Here is a 26,555-nt window from a genome sequence, read left to right as displayed (position 1 = left end):
CAGGAAAGCTCCTTATCTGTGAAGCTGGGGATGGTCAGAATCAAGGGATACATTTCCATCTTTCTACTCCACACACACACACACACACACACACACACACACACACACACAGCCAAGCTCATGGCTAAGGCATTCTTGCAGTTCTGGAACCCAGCAGTCTGAGGGTCAGAATGAGCACCTCGGGGGTACTTGGGGAAAAGCCCATGGACAGGTAGCCATGGCTTGAGGTCTCCACCAGGACCTCCATCACTTTCAGTTTGAAAGGCCTGGGAGGAAGGAGTGATCAGTAGCAGGCAGGAATCACAGTCACTGCTGTAGGAAAAGTGTTAGCATTTTCATGTGTTAGTTGCTTCCTCAATAAGTTTTGGGTATATAAACAGTACAGCCATAATTTAAGTGAGTGCAATTTATAGGCAGAGTACATAGAAACTGATCCTTCAAGTCACAGCTTAAATGTCACCTCCTCCAGGAAGCCTTCCCTGACTACCCAGTTTATGGCATGCCCTTTCTCTACTCATAGAGCACCCTGTTTGCCTTGGAACATTTGGTGAGCTTGTGACTGTTTATTTAATAGCTGTCTCCTGTGCTGAGTAGTTGTCCCCCTGAGGGATCTAGTGACCCCTCAGGGTAGGTACTACATCTGAGGAACCCTGTGCTATGTCCTTGCATCACCTACAGTGACCAGCACACATAATAGACTTGTAAGAAACATTTTTTTTACTGGTTAACTCTCAACCTGAGTTTTAGGCAATGAAATCATCCCCCTAAAAGATGCTTTCTTCCACTTTTTGTTAATTTGCTAAGAACACAATGTATGACCACATTCCTAGCAAAGTGGGTCCCTGCAAGCGATCCTTCAGGCTATGCTTGACCAACCCCAGCAATGGAAAGTCACCAGCCCGAGAAAGCACGATTCTGCCTCGGGCCAGCCAGGATTATTAGATATTCTTACATTTCTTGCACCTGAAGCCAATGGCCCTCTTCCCACCGCCTAAGCCCTTTTGGCAAATGACATCCCTTCCAGGATATGAAAACAGATGATGCTCCTTAATTTTCCATTTGCCAAGAAAGACAAAACAGCCCAAGTTCCTTTGCTTGTATCTCCAGTGATCATCTCCTGGCCCACTTGCTCTGATCAGGCCCGGTGGCAACAGCCCTGGTGTCATCTGACCGGGTGCAGACGCAAAGGAGCCTTCGCCTCCCTCATTTGGAATGTTCAACTTTCTCCGTGGAGCCCCAATCCCACGGGTTGCTTTGTCTGCCACATACTAAGATCCTAGTGGCCACTGCTTCTCCTCCAGATGGACACCAAGAACCCCTTTCCATCCCCTTCCAGCACCTTGTCCCCCGTGCACGGCTGGCCGATGCTGTCCAGTGCATCTACTTCCTTCTCCTCTTGGAAGGCAGGCCGCCTGTCCCCACGTCCCCTCTGGGCTGCCTCTGTCCTTCTCCTCAGGGCCTCACTGACCGGGCCTAGCTCCTTTGCACACCTCCCTTCTCCTCTCAGGCCCCCTTCCCCATTTCACCAAGGCTTCTTCTCCATGGAGAGCAAGAAGCAGAAGCGGCTTCCCCTGGGTCCCGATGCCTCCCTTCTCTTGCCCAACACCGCAGGTCTCATCCTTCTCTGAGCTGCCTCTTCATTGCACTTCTTTTGTATAATTTTGTCTCTCAAACTTTGGGCCACCCTCACTCTTTCAGGCCTCTAACGACCCTTCTGCAGATCAAGTTCACCCTCTTACATTTGTCCTTGACGATCTGCCCATCCTCCTGACTCAGGGTGTCTGACGCCCAAGCTGGGCTCACCAGCAAGCACCCAGTACAACCACACCGCTCCTGGGGGCTTCCCCAGTCCTTCCCATGGGGGATGATTGGGATTTCAGAGGCAGGGAGGCCATTCTGAGCTTCCTCATCCTTTTCACCACTGGTCTCTCCAGGGCACATCATGGAATCCTACCTACTTTTTCATCAGATGCTTCTGACATCTCCTCTCTAAACCAAGGGACGAATCTGACCGTGCACAGCTCTCCCACCCTTAGCTCCTACAAACGCAGAGGACTTACAATAATTCTTGGCAAAGTTCCCCTCCCTTGCACTTGACCCAGCTCTCTGCATTGATCCTCCTTGCCAGGAAGCCAAGTTAAAAGTTCGTCAGAGGTTTTCATCTAAGCACATGAGACTTCCAGCAGATACCTGGAAAGTTGAAATCCAGTCTCATCCATCAAGCATCCTGCAGAGACTATGTGAAGGTTGTGTGCTGCGGGAAGACGGCCTAGAACGTGGGGAAAACACGGGTGAGGTCAAATCCCAGCCCCACTTCTCACCAGCTCGATAACAGGGTCCGAGTTTCTTGACCTTCACAATGAAAATAAAAACCCCTACTTCACCAGAATGTTGTAAGAACCCAGTCGAATAAAGCAGTCTGTCCAAACGCTAGCTGTGCATCAGAATGACCCAGAGAGAGAGGTTTTTTAAAGCACGGATTTGGGGGGCACCACCCCCCAGAGATTCTGAGTGCATGTGTCTGAAAGCACTGAGGCGTCTCTGATGTACCCACAAATTTGGCAACTGCAGAAGTCACCTTTGTAAAATGCCTAGAGCAGCGCCCAGAGAGCAGATGCTACGCCAGCGCCTGAGTTCCCTCTGCTGCTGGCTTTTCTCCGACCGCTGCCTTGACTTCTGCCATAAACCCAGTGTCTGCTCTTCTCCCCAAGGCTGAGCTCCGTGGCTCACAGCTCAGATTCCCCTTCCCTCTGACTCCCAGTTGGGGGGCGCAGTGGCAGACACAGAGGACGATTCGGAAGGATCCTGCGGAAGCACTGTTCTGTGTGCACAACTTCCGTCAGGGGCCCTGTTCTGAGGTCTCAGCCCTGTCTACACCCCAGAAACTCTGTTCCTCTCCTTTGGCCCTCCTGGCCCCGATAGGGAGATGCTCACCACCCTTACTAGGTGCCGGGAACCTCAGCATCCCCTGTGAGTCCCTTTAACCCAGCCCACACCGCGGTAAAGATGCCCAGTAAACGATCTTCTTCGTGTGACTTATAAACCTTCCTCGATGCTACATGTGCTCGCTGTGTCTAGAAACCACCCTCCCCTTCCTTCACTGGGTAAGGAGACCTGTAGTCCGTCCTCACAACCATCCTATTCCTCTCCCTGCTCTCCCCGTCCGTGCTTGCACCCTCCGGCTCTCGGATGTCCAGGCGTTGCCTTTCTGCTTGCGACTTCCTCGTCCTAAGAAGTTTCTTTACTTCACCTACGGTGTATTCTTGCTAGTTTTATTCATATCTCAATCTGCAGTTTCATTTTCCCAAGTGTCAGGATCTCTCTGGGACTGTTTCTAATGTCCGGTGTTGTATTCTCAAGCACACTTCATTCCTAATCCGTGACCTGCCCATTTGCACGTCAGCATCTGAGATCAGATGTAGCATTTTTTAGTCCCTTTCCAGGCTCTTCTCCTGGGTAGCCAGTGCCCTGTTTGTATTCTTCTTTTGATGCCATATCACTTGCTAGAGTGTGTTTGGAGATTTAACTAGGCTTTCTTCTTCTTCATTCAGTTACTTTTAAACACTTCGGGATAACCCATTCTTTCTCTTTCTCAACCTTTTCATCTTTAGCCAAACAATCTACCCTTCAGTCGTGAGTCGTGATCATGGGCATCATCTTTTTCTTTCAAAGTCTAACCATTGCAAGAAAAGAAGCTGAAAACAGAGCCTGTTCTCCAAGGACCACTCACTTCCTGCCTGAGACCCCTGCCTTGGTCACTCCCCACAGGCTATTCACATGACTTCCTTGGCAGGAGGACGAGGTGGGCGGTAGCCATCACTACCTCCCTGCAGGCTCTCAGCCACGTTGCAGACACGCCCTTGGGGAGGATGGCCCTTCTCCATAGCTCAGTCAGTTGCAGAAGCCTCCATAATGGCCTGGGCAGAACCGTCAACGCCTGCAAGTGTCAGGTTCCTCCTGGGACTGGTGAGCAACTGTCTCTGCATCTTGCAGTCTGGGGTTCCTCTCTGTTGTCTCAAGCGTCTTCTCCAGAAGGCCTGGCTTTCTCTTTGTGGGACAAGACTCCTATTTATACGAGATTCCATTGGTATGGAATTTCCTCCTGTCATGTGTCCTCTATTGAATCCTATCCTTCTGTTCTTCCACCGTTCGTTATTCTGCAGCATCTTCTCTTCTTATGTCAACGTTCTTCCATCTTCAGTCTTCTGGACTCAAATGATACTTTTGCTTTTAGTTGGAATACTAGTTGTTAGTTTCCATTAGGCTCCATTCCCTGTTACATGAGAACACTCAAAGTCATACCTGAAGCTACGTATTCCTTCTGCAAGTCCAGACAACCTCTTGCCCTTATGATGACCTTTGGACAGAGCAGCCCTCTGAACTTCCATGGTCATCATTAATGTGGAAAGGGAGTGGGGTCATTCCAAGGGCCCAGAGGTCTGTATGTTTGCCATTTATTTATTCATCTATGAAACATGCGTTTATTATTTGTCGGGCTTTGTGTGAGCACTGGGGATGCAGCAGTGAACATGGCCAGTGTGGACCATGCCCTCATGGGACTTAGAATCCAAGAGGGAACACAGACTCTCAGTGAAATTCTTACAAGTGTGATGAGCACAGGGGAGCAAGTGCAAGGGGATCCTGGGGTGGGGTGGGAGGGTGAGAGTATACAAACATCCTCTCTGCCACCATCTCAGGGGCATCTTGGTTCTTCCACACCCAACATCATCTCTTGACCCCCACCCCTGAGCAGCACCTGCCCAAACTCTTTATGAAATAAGAACCACTTGTTGACGTGCTCATCACGGGTTGAAGCTCTAAAGCCAGCAGGTGAACCACTGTCATGGATTTAATGATAACTCTTTGTATGAGGCATATGCTACCTTTCAAATTAGCTGTGGTTGAAAAATAATTCCTACAATAAAGGATTGGAGACAAAATGATTTCAAAAATTAGAATTGAGAAGTACGTTTGATAACCAGTATTCATGCTGGAGAGTGAGTGAGATGAGTTTTTATGTATTTTTATGTGTTTCATTTTTACCACTCTCCTTTTGGAGAACAAGGGGTCTGACGTGGCTAAAGGCTTTGCTGGCTTTCAAATACCTTTTAGAACCAGGGATTTTTTTTTCTTTTGGGTGGAAGGTTGTCCCAGCTGTGCTTTCTTTTATTATCTTGTACAATGAGTGCTTGAAAGTAGCTGTTTTTCACTTTACTGGCATGAGCTCCCCCCACTTCTATTTTCCTCTGCGATTTCGGCCAGGAGGTCTGTTGTGTTGCCTTGGACAAAACTCCCTGGACCCAGCTGCCCACAGCCTCCGTCCCCCTCAGTGTGGGTAACGGGTGTGTGGTGTCACACCCCCTCTGACGGCCAGCCCGTGGGAACACTGGCAGCATTGCATTAAGAATTCACTTTGAGTTGTCACTTTTTTTTCTTTTCTTCTTCCTTTTTTTGTTTTTTTTTTTTAAATTCCTACTTGGGAACTTTCAAAGGCAGAGGGAAAAAACTCACATCTCTATCTCTTCTTTTTTGAAAAACAAAACCCCAAAGACTCCTGGGATTCTGCTCAGAGAACCAAAGATGTTTCCCCTCAGCTGAACTCGGCCACCATCATTGACATCCACCCTTCCTCCACCTACAGCATCCGAATGTACGCCAAGAACCGGATTGGCAAGAGTGAGCCCAGCAACGAGCTGTCCATCACCGCAGACGAGGCAGGTACGTCTGACCAGCGGGGGCCCAGGGCTGGGAGCTGGCCTGCGGGACTCAGGTGGTTAATGCAGGGTCAAGCTTTGATGGCTGCTCTCCATAGCTCTGCGCCCCATCAAAAACACAGACGGCTCTCTGCCGCCTACTTTGAAGGCAGTGCTCTTCAAACAGGACCTAGGTCAAGGTTCTCACACCTAAGACTTAAAAGAAAGCCCTATGAGGCTAACAAGCTGGTGAGATTTAAAGAACCACGCTGTTCTTACAATCCCTTTGTCTGGTTGCGTGGAATCCAGATGGGCAGGAGAGCCGTGAGCCTGTGTCTTGCTCAGGTGGCTGTGCAGTCAGGGGATGGGGGGGGTCCCTTAACTACGAAATGGCAAGAATATTCTCTGGGTGGGGAGGGGGGAGACGGAGGCACAGGTTATTTGACTGACTAGAAATGTCACTATCTCTGTCATCAAGAGTATCGCACTTTTTTCCTATTACAAAGTATTTCTTATTGTGTTGAAGACATGGAAGGTAGAGATAGGCTTTCTGAAGACAGAACAGCTCACACAATCCTACCACCTGGCGCTACCTATGAATATGTTGATATCACACACTAAATTATTCATCACACACGCACGTGTGCATGCTCACCCACACATGCACACACGGACACACAGGGACACACACCCTTCAACAGGGAGGTTCACTCGTGGTTGCCGGGGGTGGCAATAACCTGTTCGCAGAGGACTGAGCAGTTAGGGAGTGGCAGTGCACGCTGCCTGCCAACCCATCTCCTGGCAGGACAGGAGGATGCAAGCTGCCCTAGGGCTTCTCTGGTGAAGGAAAGGTAAGGAACCATGGCCTGGCTCATCCTTTGGGGGCAAAAGAGTGTCTAGCTTTTCTTTTCCTGCCCCCAGTCAGAGCTAACCATCTAGTCCCTACTGCTGCAGGGAAGGTGGAAGCTTGGTCTCAGACCCCTAGTTCCAAAATCACCAAGAGTAGGGGGATCACCCCCAAATGTCTAAGCTTCCACAAGAGATCGCTGCATCTTTCAACGGGGGTTGTTCTTGACTCCCTTCCCACCACCTGCTTCTCTGTTACCTTCATTAATGGCACTTTGCATAGATGTCACTCTTCTGTATCTCTTGAGGACTTTCCTACAATATGTAATTCTACCTTCCACCATTTCTTTAGCAAACCCCACGTTTTTAGGTATGTCGGTTGTTTATTTTTTTATTGAAGTATAGTTGATGTACAATGTTGTTTTAGTTTCAGGTGTACAACAAAGTGATTCAGTTATACATATATGTGTGTGTCTCTGTGTGTGTGTGTGTGTGTGTGTATATATACATATTCTCTTTCAGATTCTTTTCCATTATAATTTATGACAAGATATTGAGAATAGTGCCCTGTGCTATACAGTAGGTCCTTATTGCTTATCTGTTTTACGTACAGTAGTATGTATCTGTTAATCCCAAACTCCTAATTTATCTCTCCCCCTCTTTCCTTTTTGATAACCATAAGTTTGTTTTCTATGTCTGTGTGTCTGTTCCTGTTTTGTAAATAAATTCATGTGTATCATTTTTTACATTCCACGTATAAGTGATATCATATCATATTTGTCTCTGTCTGACTTACTTCACTTAGTATGATAATCTCTAGGTCCATCCAAGTTGCTGCAAATGGCATTATTTCATTCTTTTCTATGGCTGAGTAATATTCCATTGTGCATATGTACCACATCTTTTTTATCCATTCATCTGTCGATGGACATTTAGGTTGGTTCCATGTCTTGGCTATTGTGAATAGTGCTGCTATGAATATCGGGGTGTATCTTTTCGAATTAGAGTTTTCATCTTTTCCAGATATATTCCCAGGAGTGGGATTGCTGGATCATATGGTAGCTCTATTTTTAGTTATTTTGAGGAACCTCCATACTGTTCTCCATAGTAGCTGCACCAGTTTACATTCCCACCAACACTGTAGGAGGGTTCCCTTTTCTCCACACTCTCTCCAGCATTTATTGTTTGTAGACTTTTGGATGGTGGCCGTTCTGGCTGAGGTGAGGTGGTACCTCACTGCAGTTTTGATTTGCATTTCTCTTCAATTTTTCGTTATCATAAATACTAATGTGATAAACATCCTTGTGATATATCTTTTCCCATTTGCAACATTATTTTTTATGTTAAATTCCAAGAAGTAGGATTGCTGGATCACAGCAAATGCAAAAATATAATCCCTTTGCTGTGCACAATCAACATGGTCCTCAAGGAAGTAGGTTAACGATTACTTTTTTTCCTGAACTGCAGATGAGTATTCATTTCTCAACTCTAGAACACATCAGTTCTTGAAAATTGTTTTCAAGGATGGGAGATAGGGTAGCGTTATGCTCCAGTCTGAGGGCGAGCCACTTTTAACCCTTGGAAACTGCGTGATTTCTCATCAGCAAAATGCACATAATGATGCCTTTCTCCTCTTCGCCGCAAACATGTTGGATAATTGAAAAAAAAATCCCAGTCTCTGAAAGTACATTGCATTGCTCAGAAATAAGTAGGAAATGAGTGTTAATAGGCTCCTGCAAAAATAGAATCTTACTTAAATATTTATGTAAACAACACACTAATTTCCTGGAATTTCATCATGCTGGGGATTTAGGGAGAATAAGCTGCCCCGAAATGAAAATTTGGGCTCAGGGCTGAGGCTTCTCCTTCCTTTTAGCCACTTTTCTGACTCTGCCCATCTCCACAACCTTCTCAAGGCAGCGATGTTTTTCCGGTGGTGCATTTCGCGCTGCTTTTCCCATCGCCATGACCAATGCAGCTGCTGTTGCTTATTCTGTCATTTCCTCTGTGATCTCCCTGAAGCTGGCAGTTGCCATGGCAGCGCTTCTCTCTCCAGCCGGGAGGCCAGGTGAAAAGCCGCTCCTGGTCACTGGTCACCAGTGTGCAGCCCACTCCCAGGCATCTCTGCAGACAGACAGATGCAGAGCCCCCTGCTTGGACCCTGGACTGGCCTTTGGGGTTTCACCTGGGTGCTGGCTTCTGGCAGCACCACAGCCCGTCTTCTACTCTTCAGATGAGCTAAGAGAGAATGCAAGGAAAGGTCAGGCTTGTGCAAAGGAAAGCCGCAAAGCAGAATTTGGCTTTGTCCTGGTGTGTAGGTTTGCATGACTGAAATCAAAAAGTCATTTTTTTATGTGTGACTCACGTAAAACAGAGGGCAGCTCTCCTGACCAAAGATACCCTCTGTAGCACTGCCTGCGGTGGCCCTAGATTGTTTCTGCCACCTCCTGGCGAGGATCCCCAAAGGCACATCTTTTAGGGAGCCGAAGCCATCTCGAGAGAACTTTTTCCGGCCCTTACTGCCCCCTTTCCCTGAAGAAATGAGGTCATCATTTAAGCAGTGAGAATCCCCAGATGGAAGTTTCTGGAAGCCATAGACCCACTCGTTTTTATGGTAATGCAGTGCCCAAGTCTAGGGCACCTGAGGATGCCTCTCACTGCCTACCTGCTGAGGAAATGAGCCTGTGAGGTATAGGCCTGGGTCTTCCCCACCCTATCACTACCTTGAAGCTACACTGGACTCCCTGTGGCCAGATCAGCGATGAGCCCCCTTCCTGCCCCCTCCTCCGTGTGTGAGCTGCACCTGCCCCTGTCTGGAAGCCCTTCAAGGTCTACGCCTACTTTTCTGTGCTCTTCCTTTGAAAGCAGGCGAAACATCTCCCCTAGTGCGGTACCTTTTCCAGTCTCCGGGATGATGTTAGTGCACCAAGTAGAATTCTTTCTGACAACAGCCTTTGAGCCATCATTTCTCCAAGGGACCATGGGCCACTCATGTTTGTACCCCTCATGTGTGTCTGACACAAGGAGACGGCTCAGTATATGTGGATGAAACGTCCTTAAACCTGCCTTACAGGACTGTCTTAGAAATACACACAATGAGCAGTGTATGGGGGGGGGGGGTGAGGAAAATATATGGAGGATTAAAACCACACTGAAATTTTGAATGGCGTCATGAAGAGAGAAAAGTAGAGAAAGGCAACAGGGCAGGTCTGGAAGGCGGATAAAGAGGGAGGCAGGAGAGAGAAGGCGCACCCATCGGAGCTCTAACTAGGACCACGGGAGGCATCCCGGCTAGCGGCTGGAGCTGGGGAGGTAGCAGTTACCCTTTAGGCTAACCATAGGTCCCAATTAACCAGCATCCGTCCTTCTTGCAGTTAAGCGTTCAGCGAACTACAACCCATGTAAATTCCACTTACAACGTTCATGCTAAGAAGTTTTTGCGTTATAAAAAGAAAAAAAAAGGAAGAAGGATATGCCACAGACACTGCATGTAGCTTGCAAAGCCTAAATCTTTTTTTTTTTTTTTTTTTTTTTTTTTTGCGGTACGCGGGCCTCTCACTGTTGTGGCTTCTCCCGTTGCGGAGCAACAGTCTCCGGACGCGCAGGCTCAGCGGCCATGGCTCACGGGCGCAGTCGCTCCACGGCATGTGGGATCTTCCCGGACCGGGGCACGAACACGTGTCACCTGCATCGGCAGGCGGACTCCCGACCACTTGCGCCACCAGGGAAGCCCAAGCCTAAATCTTTAGGATCTGTCCCTTTACAGAAACAGTTTCCAGATCCCTAACTTGGGTCTTGCCACGATGGGAATTCAGGTTTGGATTTCTGTTGTGTCATCCATCGCAAAGCTGAGAGAAGAAGGAATCACCGCCACTCATGTAGCAGCCTCAGCTAATGTTGGAAAACAGCATGGTTCCAAGTGCACAACAGTGTGGTTATTTCCAAGTGAGACTCACAAACGTATTAACAGACCCTCTGATACACTTGACCTTGGGAGATAGCCCCGGAGCACAGATCAATGTCTAGCACACCTCCCGACCCACCTCAGCAACCCTTAGCCACCCCCCCCCACCCCAGAGAGGAGAAGTCGAGAGAGAAAGTGGAGACAAGGTCAAGCATTAAGGAGGTTAGCTCCTAATGGATCAGAAGAGCACTGACTGCCCAGGTTTCTTTGACAGTGATCCTCATGTGACGTCCGCAGCTGACCCTCACCCATGACCGGCTTCCCCATTGGCAGCTGTGCCCCGAAGGTCACGTGTCACTTAGTGCCTGTGACCGAGTTGGGGGTGGCTGATCCCGTCACCATTTTCATGAGGACTCCGCCCGTAGAACGTGAATGTTCGGTGACGCGGGGCAAAATTCAGTGTTGAATAACTGCTGAATTTTCAGACGCATCGGAGACGGAAGGTCAGAATTAGCGAAGGGTTTTACCACAGAGAGCTGGTGGGCTTCCTTCGGGTCCGGGACTGAATGAACAGGCTTTGCATCATCTTTCATCACATTCAGAGTGGCAGCTCTGATCTAGAAGGAGAGTTTCCTGTGTGCTGAGCTAGAGGCTGCGGCAAGGGGATGTCCTGAGGGCTTAGGGATAAAAGGCATCGGCGCACAATAGACACGTGAATAGAGGGGCCCACTGGGGCCCCGTGTGGCATCATCTGTGCCCTTCAAGGAAAGAGTCCACTGCACAGGGTCTGCCGGCCGAGAAGCAAGATTGCCCGATACCCGAGCCTTCAACCACCTGCTTCTGTAATCGTCGTTCTGCTCCAGCGTCCATTTAGAGACGCTGGAAATTAAGCCTAGATAGATCACTGCCCCCTTTCCTGTTCCTCATGCTTGCTCCGTGTATTCCTGCCAGCTATCCTGGCATGTTCTGAAATATTCTGGAATTATTCTGGAATGGTTTGGAATGTCCTTCCCCGCCCCCCGCCGCATACTTCTGTCAGGTCTTTCCTCAGTTGCATCTTCTCAATGAGTCTTACCCTGACCCCCACTGCCATTTAAATGTCAGTCCCCACACCTGCTCAGGCACGCTTGGTCCCCTCCCTCCCTTCACACTCTCCTTTTTAGAAAATAGACTCTATACCATCAGCATACCATATAATTTGCTGATTTATTTTGTTTAGGATCTATAGTTTTGGTCCCTCCCACAAAGGCAGGAATAGTCGTCTGTTTTGTTCACTGCTGTGTCCCAGACACCCAGAACAGCATTTGGCACATAACAGATGCTAAATAAATAACAGTTTAAATGAATAAGCTATTTATTTGATAAATAATCATTAAATGAATTCATCCTTTCCCCATCTAGGGGTCAACTGTTCTTGGTTTTATTTTGATTTTTGCTGAACTCCCTCTTGGTCTCCTGTGTCCAGCAAAGAATACTCTGCACATTCTGTTCACCCAGGCTCTTTTTTTTTTTTTTTTTTTTTTGGCCGCGCTGCATGGCTTGTGGGATCTTAGTTCCCCATCCAGGGATTGAACTTGTGGAAATGAGAGCACCGAGTGCTAACCACTGGACTGCCAGGGAATTCCCCACACTGCTTCTGTCAGAGATGAGCATGTGGTTGTAGATCATGAAGTTTTCTGTCAGTCCCTGTTTTTGCCCATTTTTGCCCAGTCTCTGCCCAATTTTGGACCTGGCACATAGTAGGCCCTCAGTAAATTCCCCAAGAGGAATCAGATAGAAGTTTGGGAGTGCCTCCCACTGGGGTGGCTCATCACAGCCCCATAAGCAACTGAGCCCCAAGCCTCTGGGTGAAGCCAGGAGACCAATACACGGAGGAGAGAATAATTTGCGGGCAGAGGGGAGTGTTGAGGCTTGAGTCTCGGCGTTCCTTCCCTGCTTGGAAAGGATAGAGGACCATCTCGGGTTTGACAGTTAGGAAGGGTCTGTCATCCCTGTATTTTCAGCCAAACAGAATTAGCAGAAGTTGTCTTGCCTAGAAACAAAATTAGGAACTGTAAATTATAGTCTTCATTTATTATTCTTTTACAGACTGAATAGTTTTGGCTTCTGTAGACATGCAGAAATTATGTATTTGGGAAAATCACATTCATCATTAATTCTTACCTCTAGCCTTCTCTTCCCACAGGAAAAATGCTAAATATCCTGCTTTAAAAAAAGAAGAAAAAACCACGCTTTCTATTTATAGTACAGCTTCAATTCAAGAGCATTAAATAAATGTTTAAATGTCAAATGTCAACACAATTTTCAAATTTAGTTAAATCAATGGAGGCTTAGTAGTTGATCTTCAACCATGTCAGCATTGGGAATTCAATCTGCCTTGGATTCTAAGTTTACAGAAATTGTCCTTCTGCAATGAGATGAGGATCCATGAAAAAAAATTACTGCGCAGGAGTTGTAAGGAAAGCACTAAAATTCTCGAAGCAGACTCATTTTTAATATCATTTTTAAAGGGTTTGTCTTATAATGTTTCAGAAACTTAGAGTAGAAATGTCAGCACCCAAACAGAAACTCTTCCTAATTATACTGGGCACCATGCCATTGTGAGTATATGGCTTACATTCTTTTAGTCTCTGTCTTTAATATAGTTTCTATCACTGTCTTTAATATAGTTTCTATCACTTTATTTTTAAGAGAGGGGAGGTCTGAGTGCATTCACGTCAGAGACCAAGCAGACTAATAAATGAATTACTAACAAATCACAGAAGTATTTATAGGCTAAGTAAAAAAGGTTTTGTGTTCTTACAAATAGTCATGTCTGTCCTGGAGTCAGGGACTGTCCCTCCACCACTACACAGGGACCTTCATAAAATACCAGACCAGACTGAAAAACCAAACTGTCCTCAGTTCACACTGTATGTTTTCTGATAGAATCAGGACATTTTTTAAACACTCTCCTAGTACCTTTGTTTATAATTATGAATATGTCTCAACGAGAAAATGAAGGCTGTGACTATTGCCTGTCATGCCCCTGAAAAGGCTGCAGCAAAGGCCAAAGGATGTGGAATGGATGGGGCCCCAACAGTGCCTTCGATTTCTAGCGAGCAGATTCCTTGTTCAATGTGATTTAGCATAATTAAATTAAAATAATCAAGCATCAGTATAGCCATCAGACCTCAACATAATTTTTCAAGGATTTTAATGGATGAACCACATGCTTCTCGCTGACCACAGAACTCTCAGTGTGTGAGAGAAATCTGTTCCACGTGCTTTCCTTGGATCTGTTACTGAAATGTTCCTGCATAAAGGGCTTGACCCTGTGAGCAGAAATGTGGTGCAGACGCATAACAATGATCACAATTAGCTGGATGCCAGCCTCTCCCTGGGTTACTGTTCCAGAAATTAGCTTCAGTGCTAGCACAGCCTTTTCACCTGGAGAATCGATAAATCCAAGAGGCTGCAGGACCCCTAGAAAACTAACTACCCTGTGCCCTGCTGGGGAGGGAGCACCTGGGCCAGGCGTAGATGCTGGTCTGGAGCAGGGTGTCAGGGGCAGAGGCTATGTCCCCAGTGAGGAGAGAGACAGGGAGAGCAGAGAGCAGAGACATTGGGAGTCGATTTCAGGGAGGGCTTCGCTAGACTGCGGATGCAGTGCGGGCAGAAGGGAGCAGCCTGCTGACCTGACTCTCTCCCTGGTTCCTGTAAACATTTCCAGCAGCTGAGCAGACGCCTCAGTACAATGTCCCCGCTTCCCTTCAAATTCATACTTCTCAAATGTAATGAATCGTCTTTTCTGGAAATTCGACTTCCTCTCTTGCACCCTCATGTTACCATTCCCCCCCAGTCCCACCAGCCCCGACAGTGGAATTGCCCCCCACCTTTCTTCCTTCGTGTGGGGGAGCAGCCCTCAGGTTTTATTACTCTACTTAGTAACAATTCCAGCATCCGCTACTTCTCTCCCGTGGTCACTGTTTATCCCCAATCCACCCAGCGACGTTTCTCCTGCAGCCATCAGAGGTCTCGTAAAGCCCTGCAATGGGACCGGACCGCTGGCTGCATTGCACAGTATCCTCATCGGTGAAATCCCCCCCGCCGGTGGGTCAGTGCCCTCACGTGCAGGGCACACTCCTTTGCACAGGCCACAGCAACAATGCAAGCCTCTACCGCGTTCCTGGTGCCTTCTACTCTCCCCTGACTTTGCCCCTTAGGATTCTGGTGAAAAGAGAGACTATCAGATTTGAACCTGCTCCCTGCAAGCAGCGAGCATACCTGTGTCTTCGCTCACCTTGCTTCCCTCCCCAGTACGTCTGCCGAAGCTCCTTCTTGCTTCCTCTTCCTCCCATCCCAGCGGCTCTGGCCCCTACGCCCCCCTCTCCCCACCACCTCCCCTCCTGCTTCTGTCCTCTCGCTTCTTTGCTGGGACATTGTCCCTTCGAGTGTAACTTTTCTTTTGGCTGTTTCTCCAACTCCCCCCGTAAAAACACCCAGTGAGAATAATAATCATCATTACTGCTTATGTGTTCTGAGCACACTGTTTTCATAACAATCCTGACATAAGTTGTATTGTCCCATTATACAGAGAAGGAAACTGAGGCACAGAAAAATGAAGTAACCTGGAAAAAAACACCCAGCTACTAAGCGAGGGAGCAAGAATTTGAACTCAGGCAGAAAGACTCAAACAGCCACTAGCTTAGCAACTGCACTGTGGTGTCACTCAAAACTTCTTTCTCTGACAAACAGAAAACATGTTTCCCTTGCTCTCACATCTCCCCTAAAACAACCCTTCTCTTTCCCCTTCCTCTCACTTCCAAACCCTTCAGGTTGGTTTCCGTTCGCCATTCCTGATTTCTCATCTCCAGTCCTCCTGGCATCTCCACATCCACAGAATTGGCCCTTTTGTAGCTCAGCACGGATTGAAAAACTGTCCTTCAGACAATATGTGATCACCCAATGGGGTCTCTCCCTGCTGACCCCTGGGTTACTGTCTGCTTCCATTTCTCCGAAGACACTTGAGTATGTGCTGTGTTGTATCCACGTCTTCCTCTCTGTGTGCGCGGCCCGGTGTTCTGATTACAGACTCTTGCTGGAGAAGGATGTCTCCTCTCTCTAAGTTCCATGCTGTGTACGTAGTACAGGGTACATCCCTAGTACCTAGTGGTTGACTGTCCCTGGGAGGTTAAGTGGCCCCCCTGCAACCACTGGAAATAGTTTGGAGTGAGTTGCATGCTTTGTTTTACTCTTCCACTGTGTCTGTCCTCTGTGGCTGCAGCCCCAGGTTAATAAGAGTTTCCCATTGGAAAATGTGGAGAACTAAAGCCATCAAAGAGACTCAGAAGCCTTTTTTTCTCTTCCCTAAGTAGTTCTGAGCATCCTGAGGGGCCCCAATGCACGTCACTAAACAAAACTTCCAAAGGAAGGAGAGGGGTCTTCAGCAGCCACTATAGAGTTTTATCAAAGAAATGTTGTTTTACAACTTCCTGTTTTACGGGTCTATTAACTTGAGAAGTTTATTCATCAAGTTGTCAAGGACAAGGTGAGGAAGAATACGAAATCTATTTTTTCTAGGAGCGAGTGAGCACGAGGTAAACGTTGTACGCAGTGACTCTGCAAAATTGGTTTTCCCACTAAAGCTGCTGTGACCTGTCTTCTGGGCCTGCGTATTATTGTGTGGGTTCCTGTTCGCTCTGGAACCTGTCTCTAACCGGTCTGTGGGTTTTGGTCTTTACAGCTCCCGACGGTCCACCTCAGGAAGTTCGCCTGGAACCCATCTCATCCCAGAGCATCAGGGTCACCTGGAAGGTAAACTCAGCAAACACTTGTCTTCTTGGCACTTTTTCCATGGAGGGTGGAGAGTACTTCACTCATGTTAAGTGTTATGATGCCAAGACATCATGCCTTGTGATGCCTTTTTTTTCTTTTTTTTTTTGTGGTATGCGAGCCTCTCACTGCTGTGGCCTCTCCCATTGCGGAGCATAGGCTCCCGACACGCAGGCTCAGCGGCCATGGCTCACGGACTCAGCCGCTCCGCGGCATGTGGTATCTTCCCAGACCGGGATACGAACCCGTGTCCCCTGCATCGGCAGGCGGACTCTCAACCATTACGCCACCAGGGAAGCCTGTCCTTTTTTTTAATTTTTATTTTCTATTGGAGTATGGTTGATTTACAATGTTGTGTTAGTTTCAGGTGTACAGCAAATTTATACATATGAAACTTTTATGTGACAGAGTTAGATTAAAAGTCCTTTTATTACAATCCAGTATTTGTATCCACATTTGAATACATTTACAGCAACTTCTGTATCTACAGAGAGTGAAGTTTGGGAGCCTTATTTTTAGTCTTTGAATCGTGATTGTGTCCTAAGCGCTGCTCTCCACTCGCAAATCGGGAAACGGATGTGCATGACCACACTTGTTCGTTCATCCCAGTGGAAACTTTTCCTAATTGCTTTTCCTAAATGGCAAATCATGGTGTGGTAGACAGCCCACCAAGTGGCAGGGAGGACAGAGGTCTTTGCTGTGCCCCTAGCTAGCAGTGGCCTCACACACACCCAGGGAAGGGGGGCAGCGTTGGGCCAGCTGCCATCCCAGGCAGTGGTCCCTCCAGCATGGCCAGCAGATGCAGACTGGCTGCTGGTGAGCTGAGGGCTCATTGCCAGCCGCTGGGAGAGAAAGCGTGAGGCACAATGCAAACAAGCACACCATTCAGCATGCTGGTTCCTCCGGCAGACATGTTTTTCTTAGCAAAACATCCTCAGTGAAGGAAACAGTGTTGATTGATTTTCTGGCCCAAGCTCATCCCAAACCAGCACACTAGGCAGTGCTGCCCCAGGGATCTTGAAGTCACTGACGTGGTGGGTGAACCTGCTTGAGAATTAGTCACCCCTTCATGTGGTCTTGGAGCCAACTGCCTTAGCCCAAATTCCATTTTATCTAGAATGCTGTTACTGGGTCAGAACGTCTGCAAAGTTGCACTTACTTTTCCACTTCTGGGTTTCTCTCATCACACATGTTCTCTTCTTACCTCCTTCCTTGCCATTTTTTCTGTGTTCTCACTCAGAGAGGAAGGTAAGAGCCACAGTGAGGTCTTCAAACTGTCCACCTCTTGGTCCCATTAAAAACCTCATTCGTTGCACCACTTGTTGGGTTTTTTCCTTCTAGCATCAGCTCTTTCATAAAATGACAAGCTTCTATAACAAAAAAAAAAAATGAAAAGGATTTTCAAGGTTGGGGTGGACATCACCTTGGGTGTTAACACACAGTAGGGCAGCAAGCCCCTTTGTGCTGTCTTTTCACAGCCCGGCCACTGAGCTGTGATTCCAGCGGGCAACACACCGCAACTGTTCAGCTGCTCAGACAGGGCAGGCCGAGCCAGGTGGGGAAGGGGCCATTCGTCTTTGTGAGCACATCCGCCAGCTGTGAGCATCACACATTGCGCGATAAAAGGCACTCAGCAAGCCACAGCCCCACACGCAGCCCAGCCACTGGGCAAATGGAATGCTGACTCACTCTGTCTTGTGTTAAAGACTGGGAAGTTTCCTCCACCAGCCCTCCGCATTCTCTTGCCTTTTGCCACTGAAAAGCTATTACGGTGGCCCCTAGAGCTTTCTGTATCCTGCAGGAGAGAGGTGTCTGTCCCCAGAGCTCTTATAACTAAAAATAGAAACTTCAGAGGCGTTAAAAGCCATTGCATCCTTTCTGTCTCCATAGAAAAGCAGCAGGAAAAGTCATAGGTTGCAGTTAAATTTCTTCTGAATGTCAAAAGGATGAACAAGTCGTGGGCTATTGAAAGGAGGCCTCACCTCCACTAGACTGTGAACTGGTTTTGCCGTCCTATTCACGGAACCGTGATTTCTCACAGGGTAGCAGGCTGCAGAAAAGGATGTGGGTACCACTGAGTGGAGTAGGGGCTGCCCGTTGATTGGCTGTCATTTCACACTGGCCTGATTGCGTCATGAAAGTGTGTCACTGATTCAACCAAATTGTATGCGAGTCTAGGTAATCCAAAGTATGATATGTTACATAAAATATGCCTTTATTTTATGGCGTTAAAGTCCCAGATTTACATTCTGTGTAAAGAGGCTAATAGGAAAGGAGGAGAAAGAAGTAAAGAGAGAGGAAGAAATTGTGTTAGCCCCAGGAGGGGGCCACACATCTGTCAGCCAGGATGGAAACATTGGGGGGACTGAGGCAGAAACTCATTGAGGGTCACAAGAAAACTCATCAGAAGTAAAAGATGCGCTCAGTAAAGAGACATGAGATAGAGGGAAGAGCAGCTCCGGGCTTTGGGTGGGAATGTAGACCTTTAGACACTAAACCTCTGAAAGGTCAGGGGCAGCTTGGGGGACATTCCATAACATCAGAGACAGAAGTTAAATGTGTTTAATTATCCCTGTACAAGCAACACTTTTGTAACATACCCCTTCTATTGAACGAAATTAACAACTTTTCCTGCTTAACTTGGTTATTTCTTTCACCAAAGAAAAGTTTCAAGTGTTTAAATTTTCAAGTCCGCCAGAGGTGACACATGCCTTACTGGCTATAGACCAAACCCCAGAGGACAGCCCAGCCACCAGCATCAGGCTGCAGCATCCTGTCTCAGGTTTACCACCCTCTCCTCCCCCAGTTCTAGGGGACCCTGCTGTCCTCTTCTCTCCTCAACTGTCATTGCTGCTCTCAATGTTTGTAGCATCCCCTCTCCACCGCCCACCTGTCCCGTCCTGCTTACTCAGTGCTCTGGTCCTGCCTGACTCCCTCGGTGAAGATGTGTAAATCTCCAAATTAATTGTTCGGCCCTTTGCGTTACCCATGATTCTGGGAAATAGCTCCATGAGGTCCCTGTCACACGCTTTCTACCGTCCATTTTGTCGCATCTCCTCTGCTGTTTTGTGAGCTCCTTGGAGACAGGGAGGGTCTTATTTATCCTTGATCCTCATGGCTGGCAGGTTTGTATGAATGAATGAATGAATGAGTGCATATGTGAATAACAAGTGCTTATGTCGCGCTAGACTCTGAAGCACATGTCTTTCAGAAACTGCTGTGGAGAAGACCCCCAAGATTTTAGGATCTCCCAAAACCAGGCTGTAAGATGGCGAGAGTCTAATTCATGCTACAGTACAATACTCCGGAGCGTACAGTGGTGGACCACAGTACCCACATTCAGTGTCCCAGATAGACCAGCCATTCTGCACGTGGGTTTCTACTCTAATTGATTGCAAAATAAATGGTAGTAATGATCCAGTAAAAGTGTGATACATTTTAGAGGAAATGGGCATCCGAACATCACTTAAATGTAAGCCCACAGGAAGATGCCCAAGAACCAGGACCATATTAACTTGTCTATATTATGGAAGATGAAGACTTGGAAAGGGCTTTTCCATAATTTTACATATTTTGAGTTACTTAAAGTTGCTAAGCAGTACCTTAACAAGAACTCAAGAGATAAAGCAACAGTTCTAAGTAAAATAAAAATTAGGTAAATGATAATAAAAGTTCAATTCCTAGCTCTCCTTCCACACCCCTTGAAAAACAGAAAGTTTGCACAAGCCTTTTGCATAAGTAAATACAATTTACTGCATGTTTCTGCTGGGGTTATTCAAAATCAGAAAGAATATTGACGGCTACGGATTACTGATAACCACGTATTTAATCAAGTACCTGAAAACTGTAAAACTAAATGAGAATTCTTTGGTTTTTCAGAAAATTCAGATTTTAGTCTGTCGCCTAAGTATAAAAACACTGACAGAACGAACCAGTCTCTTTTGACAGTCCCTGTCACCTTCTCTTCTGGTCAGTCTCAGAATCAACCAATCCCATTTTATGCAAATTGAGGACAGTTTGAAGGCTATTTACATATGCTCATTAAATAAAACTTTCAGAGTTTGGAATATTTCATTACTATAGATATCGCAAAACATTTACCCAGAGAATGCAATTTAAGGCAGAGACTTTTTTTCCTATTGACGTAAATGTTTTGTTTTGTTTTGTTTTGAATGAGAAATCTTTTAGAGCCATAGGCTATCCTGAAAATATGAAATTGTCCACTGCTTAAATATTGCATTGCTGAAAACAAACTGACTCCGGATAAAAATCCTGAGAATGATTTTGCCACTTTCCTGCCCTTCAGTGTCATCCTCTCTGACTGAGATTTTATTTAGAATGAGTAACATTGCAGAAGACACGTGATTTCCATAAAATATGAACACTGGGTATTTGGGGATTTAATTAAATTTTAGAAATCTAAAGGATACTTTTAACTAGAGCACCACACCTCCACAATCCCCAATAATTCCAAGTAATTGAGGCATCATTACAATCTAGTATATGTTTCAGAGAAGAGCTCTTACAATGGGAAAATGGCTTAGTCATTTAAAAACAAAACTGCCTTATTGCCAGTCATCTTCATAGCAATGATTTAATAAACGGCAGACGCCACTTCTACATCCAAATCCCTCTTCCTCCAGGGAAAGGAATACCCCACTGGAAAGGAGCACCTTCTAGCACTGGTATTTCCTGGCTGGGATTCCTGGGAAACCTGTCTTCCTGAGCATTTGCTCTCTGCCAGGCTCTCTGCTCAATTCCTACATGTATTATACTGTTGGATCTGTGTGCTGGGTATACCCAGTTCTGTACAACCTCCTCGGGTTGCAGGGGTTTGCCCAAGAACTGAGGGCTCGTGACTGTCAAAGGACCCCTACCTACCTTGGCAATCTGACTTTGCCTGCCGGGCTTCGAAGCAATTGATGAGCTAAAGTACGTTGAATGACGATATTGCACTTGTACATGGAAAGGTTCAAAAACTATTATTTCCTCTTCCAACTCCTTCCAGCCTCATGTTATAAATGTTACCCAACCCCACGAAGGTTAAAGAAAATAGGTAACCTGTACATTTTACCTGCTACCACTTTCTTTCCAAATTGTAAACTTAACCTTAGCATAACTGGAGTAGTAAGTCGACATCTTTCTTTCCTAAGTCAGTTGAGATTCAAAAGGGTTGCCTTGAAATTAATTTTACTTAATTTTTAAACTCTTGCTTAATCCTTAGGCTATGAAAAAATTACAAAATTTACATTTCTTTTATGAACTAATCAATTGGTTCTAGAGTTAGATTTTCTGCAGTTTTATTAAGAATCCTGTTGACTAGTATGCCTGACAAATAGATAAGGCACTGTCAGCCCTTCTCATATTAACAAGTCTTACCTCTTTCCCCTACAGTGAGAGAAGAAAAATACAAACTGACTTCAAAACTTCTTGGTCATCCACAGGGAGTAGGATTATTCTCTCTTAACTTCTTACAGTTGACTAGACTGTAAGCTCTATGAGGGTAGAGGGCATATTTTGTTTGTTTGTTATATTCTCAGTAGAAGTGAAGTCAATATTTGTTAAATAAATATATGGACCACTCATTGTTCACCTTCATGTTAAAATATGCATATAAAGAGGGGGTACCTTTCCTTTGGAAACCTCTGGACACCTTAAAAAGCCCTACATGACTATATCACCATCTTACTTTTTTGCACATGTATAAAATATACAGATCCCTTTCATAAAACCATTCATTTCTTATTTGCTTCTTTGGAATATGTTCTGCCTCTCTCTGCACCTCTCCATCAGATTAACCCTTTTGGTTTAGCCATGTAATTGGCCTTTTCCTAGTACCCCAGTTCTCTGTCCCAGAGCAGAGCTGCCAATCTGCCTGCTCTAAAGGTCCTGGCTGGCCTCCCAACGTAAGCAGGCAGTCCTCTTAGTTCCCAGCCTCAAAGGGCAGCAAGAAGATGCTGGCCAGCTTTCCAAAGGCTGCTGAGCCACAAAGAGTGTGGGATGCAGGCTCACACCTGGGCATTCTGGGAAGACAAGTTAACTGAGACTCAGCCTAGAAGGGTTGCCTCCGTTCCATCCCAGGGAAAAGGCTGGACCTCTCAGCTAATTCATCCGGACAAGACATAAATTGAACTTCAACTAAGGACTCAGAGCAAGGTCAGCTCCATTCATCAGCCTACAGTCCTTTCAGATGGTTTCTCCTGAAAGCTTCACATGGAGCCTGGATGAACCTGGCATAATACAAGATACCTGAGGACAGACACTTTCCCTATTCTGTTTTAGAACAGTTAGGTTATAAACAAGTTATGAACTGCAAGCAGCTATAGGCCAATAAAATGGACAACCTGGAAGAAATGGACAAATTCTTAGAAAAGCACAACCTTCTGAGACTGAACCAGGAAGAAATAGAAAATATAAACAGACCAATCACAAGCACTGAAATTGAAACTGTGATTAGAAATCTTCCAAAAAACAAAAGCCCAGGACCAGACGAATTCACAGGTAAATTCTATCAAACATTTAGAGCAGAGCTAACACCTATCCTTCTCAAACTCTTCCAAAATATAGCAGAGGGAGGAACACTCCCAAACTCATTCTACGAGGCCACCATCACCCTGATACCAAAACCACACAAAGATGTCACAAAAAAAGAAAATTACAGGCCAATATCACTGATGAACATAGATGCAAAAATCTTCAACAAAATACTAGCAAACAGAATCCAACAGCACATTAAAAGGAACATACACCATGATCAAGTAGGGTTTATCCCAGGGATGCAAGGATTCTTCAATATATGCAAACCAATCAATGTGATACACCATATTAACAAATTGAAGGAGAAAAAACATATGATAATCTCAATAGATATAAGAAAGCTTTCAACAAGATTCAACACCCATTTATGATAAAAACTCTCCAGAAAGTAGGCATAGGGAGACTTAGCTCAACATAATAAAGGCCGTATATGACAAACCCACAGCCAACATCATTCTCAATGGTGAAAAACTTAAACCATTTCCTCTAAGATGAGGAACAAGACAAAGTTGCCCACTCTCACCACTCTTATTAAACATAGTTTTGGAAGTTTTAGCCACAGCAATCAGAGAAGAAAAAGAAAAGGAATGCAAATCGGAAAAGAAGAAGTAAAACTGCCACTGTTTGCAGATGACATGATACTATACATAGAGAATCCTAAAGATGCTACCAGAAAACTACTAGAGCTAATCAATGAATTTGGTAAAGCAGCAAGATTCAAAATTAATGCACAGAAATCTCTTGCATTCCTATACACTAATGATGAAAAATCTGAAAGAGAAATTAAGGAAACACTCCCATTTACCATTGCAACAAAAAGAGTAAAATACCTAGGAATATACCTACCTAAGGAGACAAAAGACCTGTATGCAGAAAACTATAAGACACTGATGAAAGAAATTAAAGATGATAGAAATAGATGGAGAGATATACCATGTTCTTGGATTGGAAGAATCAACATTGTGAAAATGACTCTACTACCCAAAGCAATCTACAGATTCAATGCAATCCCTCTCAAACTACTAATGGCATTTTTCACAGAACTAGAACAAAAAATTTCACAATTTGTGTGGAAATACAAAAGACCCCAAATAGCCAAAGCTATCTTGAGAAACAAAAATGGAGCTGGAGGCATCAGGCTCCCAGACTTCAGACTATATTACAGAGCTACAGTAATCAAGACAGTACGGTACTGGCACAAAAACAGAAATATAGATCAATGGAACAGGATAGAAAGCCCAGAGATAAACCCACGCACATATGGTCACCTTATCTTTGATAAAGGAGACAAGGATATACAATATTATATAATTGTATACAATATTATATAATACAATATTATATAATATACAATGGAGAAAAGACAGCCTCTTCAGTAAGTGGTGCTGGGAAAACTGGACAGCTACATGTAAAAGATTGAAATTAGAACACTCCCTAACACCATACACAAAAATAAACTTAAAATGGATTAAAGTCCTAAATGTAATGCCAGACACTATAAAACTGTTAGAGGAAAACATAGGCAGAACATTCTATGACATAAATCACAGCAAAATCCATTTTGACTCACCTCCTAGAGAAATGGAAATAAAAACAAAAATAAACAAATGGGACCTAATGAAACTTAAAAGCTTTTGCACAGCAAAGGAAAACATAAACAAGACAAAAAGACAACACTCAGAATGGAAGAAAATATTTTCAAACGAAGCAACTGACAAAGGATTAATCCCCAAAATATACAAGCAGCTCATGCAGCTCAATATCAAAAAAACAAACAACCCAATCCAAAAATGGGCAGAAGACCTAAATAGACATTTCTCCAAAGAAGATATACAGACTGCCAACAAACACATGAAAGGATGCTCAACATCACTAATCATTAGAGAAATGCAAATCAAAACTACAATGAGGTATCCGCTCACACAGGTTAGAATGGCCATCATCAAAAAATCTACAAACAATAAATGCTGGAGAGGGTGTGGAGAAAAGGGAACACTCTTGCACTGCTGGTGGGAATGTGAATTGGTTCAGCCACTATGGAGAACAGTATGGAGGTTCCTTAAAAAACTACAAACAGAACTACCATATGACCCAGCAATCCCACTACTGGGCATATAACCCTGAGAAAACCATAATTCAAAGAGTCATGTACCACAATGTTCATTGCAGCACTATTTACAATAGCCAGGGCATGAAAGCAACCTAAGTGTCCATTGACAGATGAATGGGTAAAGAAGATGTGGCACATATATACAATGGAACATTACTCAGCCATAAAAAGAAATGGAATTGAGTTATTTGTAGTGAGGTGGATGGACCTACAGTCTGTCATACACAGTGAAGTAAGTCAGAAAGAGAAAAACAAATACCATATGCTAACACATATATATGGAATCTAAAAAGAAAGCATGATTTGGAATAACCTAGGGGCAGGGCAGGAATAAAGACGCAGACGTAGAGAATAACCTTGAGGATGGGGGAGGGGGAAGGGTAAGCTGGGACAAAGTGAGAGAATGGCATTGACATATATACACTACCAAATGTAAAGTAGCTGGTGGGAAGCAGCCGCATAGCACAGGGAGATCAGCTGGGTGCTTTGTGACCACCTAGAGGGGTGGGATAGAGAGGGTGGGAGGGAGATGCAAGAGGGAGGGCATAGGGGGATATATGTATAGGGATAGCTGATCCACTTTGTTATACAGCAGAAACTAACACAACATTGTAAAGCAATTATACTTCAATAAAGATGTTAAATAAATAAATAAACAAGTTATGAACTGTTAGGTTACAATAAGTTAGTAGGTAAGGATGGTATTTTTTCCTTGACTGATGGAACGTATTATCAGAAATGCAAACAAGAATAGTGAGTAGGAATCATGAGGTTGGAACTAAAAGAGCATTTTGGACATTTACTGGTGACCAGCCATAGGTCTTTATTTAGTACATGAACACCACATCTAACAAGTGGATTGGCTTCTAAAGTTGGGACATTAAGGTAAAAATTGCTTATGGTCAGGATAATATTAAAATTTATTTAATTGTCTATTGACGATTACACTATGCATAATTTAGCCATGAAAACTTAGTGTCATACATTTATGAATATATAACACTTGCAGTGAAAATAAAGAGTATATGAAAAAGCATAACTTGACAGTATTTCATTACATTATGCATAAAGTAGGATTACCATAATTTAAATGCATCTACAGCAAGTAAATTACATATAATAAGGATACTCTGATACAGGACAGAAAGTGCTGGATTAGACTTCAACATAACTAGATAATACTCTCCCCTCTACATTTAGTAAAAATGATCTTGAGCAAGTAACTTGGTTTGTCATTGCTGAAGCTCGAATCCTTCCACTAGGTCCGATCTGAGTGTCCTTTTCATTAAGTCACAGACAAACAGTAGCCATCGTAACAGCATAGCCTTGTCTGTACTCATCTCCCAGCACTGTCTTGACAGCCACGGAGGATGGAGACTGGGAGAGCATTTTAGGATATGAGTTTGGTTCAGTGAGTAACAGCCCCGGTTCTTCTCTCTACCCTGGATGCTGGCCCCTCTGATGGCTCTGGACAGCACAGTCCTTTCCGATAACAGATACCTCCCAGTAAATGTAAATATCATGAACTCTGCCCAGCCAAAAAATTAATCAATAAAGTTTTTATTTTAAATAATCTAAATGATAGATGGATAGGTAGTAATTTTAATAAAAGTATTCAAAAGACTGGCTCATATGTAGTTTTACTGGTTCT

General features: G+C 45.0%; 1 protein-coding gene across 3 annotated transcripts in view; it reads left to right on the top strand.

The window, feature by feature from the left end:
* Positions 1–26,555, top strand: part of DSCAM (DS cell adhesion molecule) — a 754,308-nt gene that overhangs the window by 607,171 nt on the left and 120,582 nt on the right. For 2 of the 3 annotated variants that reach the window (XM_067739530.1, XM_067739531.1), the window contains exons 15-16: positions 5,551–5,718; positions 16,169–16,239. In XM_067739530.1, coding sequence (XP_067595631.1) covers positions 5,551–5,718; positions 16,169–16,239 — 239 coding nt within the window. The remainder of the gene's footprint in view (positions 1–5,550; positions 5,719–16,168; positions 16,240–26,555) is intronic. The other variant, XM_067739532.1, reaches the window with a different exon arrangement.

Source organism: Pseudorca crassidens, chromosome 5 (assembly GCF_039906515.1).
Source record: "Pseudorca crassidens isolate mPseCra1 chromosome 5, mPseCra1.hap1, whole genome shotgun sequence".
NCBI classification, from domain to species: domain Eukaryota; kingdom Metazoa; phylum Chordata; class Mammalia; order Artiodactyla; family Delphinidae; genus Pseudorca; species Pseudorca crassidens.
Note: the sequence above shows the minus strand (reverse complement) of the source record. Positions and strands in the feature narration are given on the sequence as shown.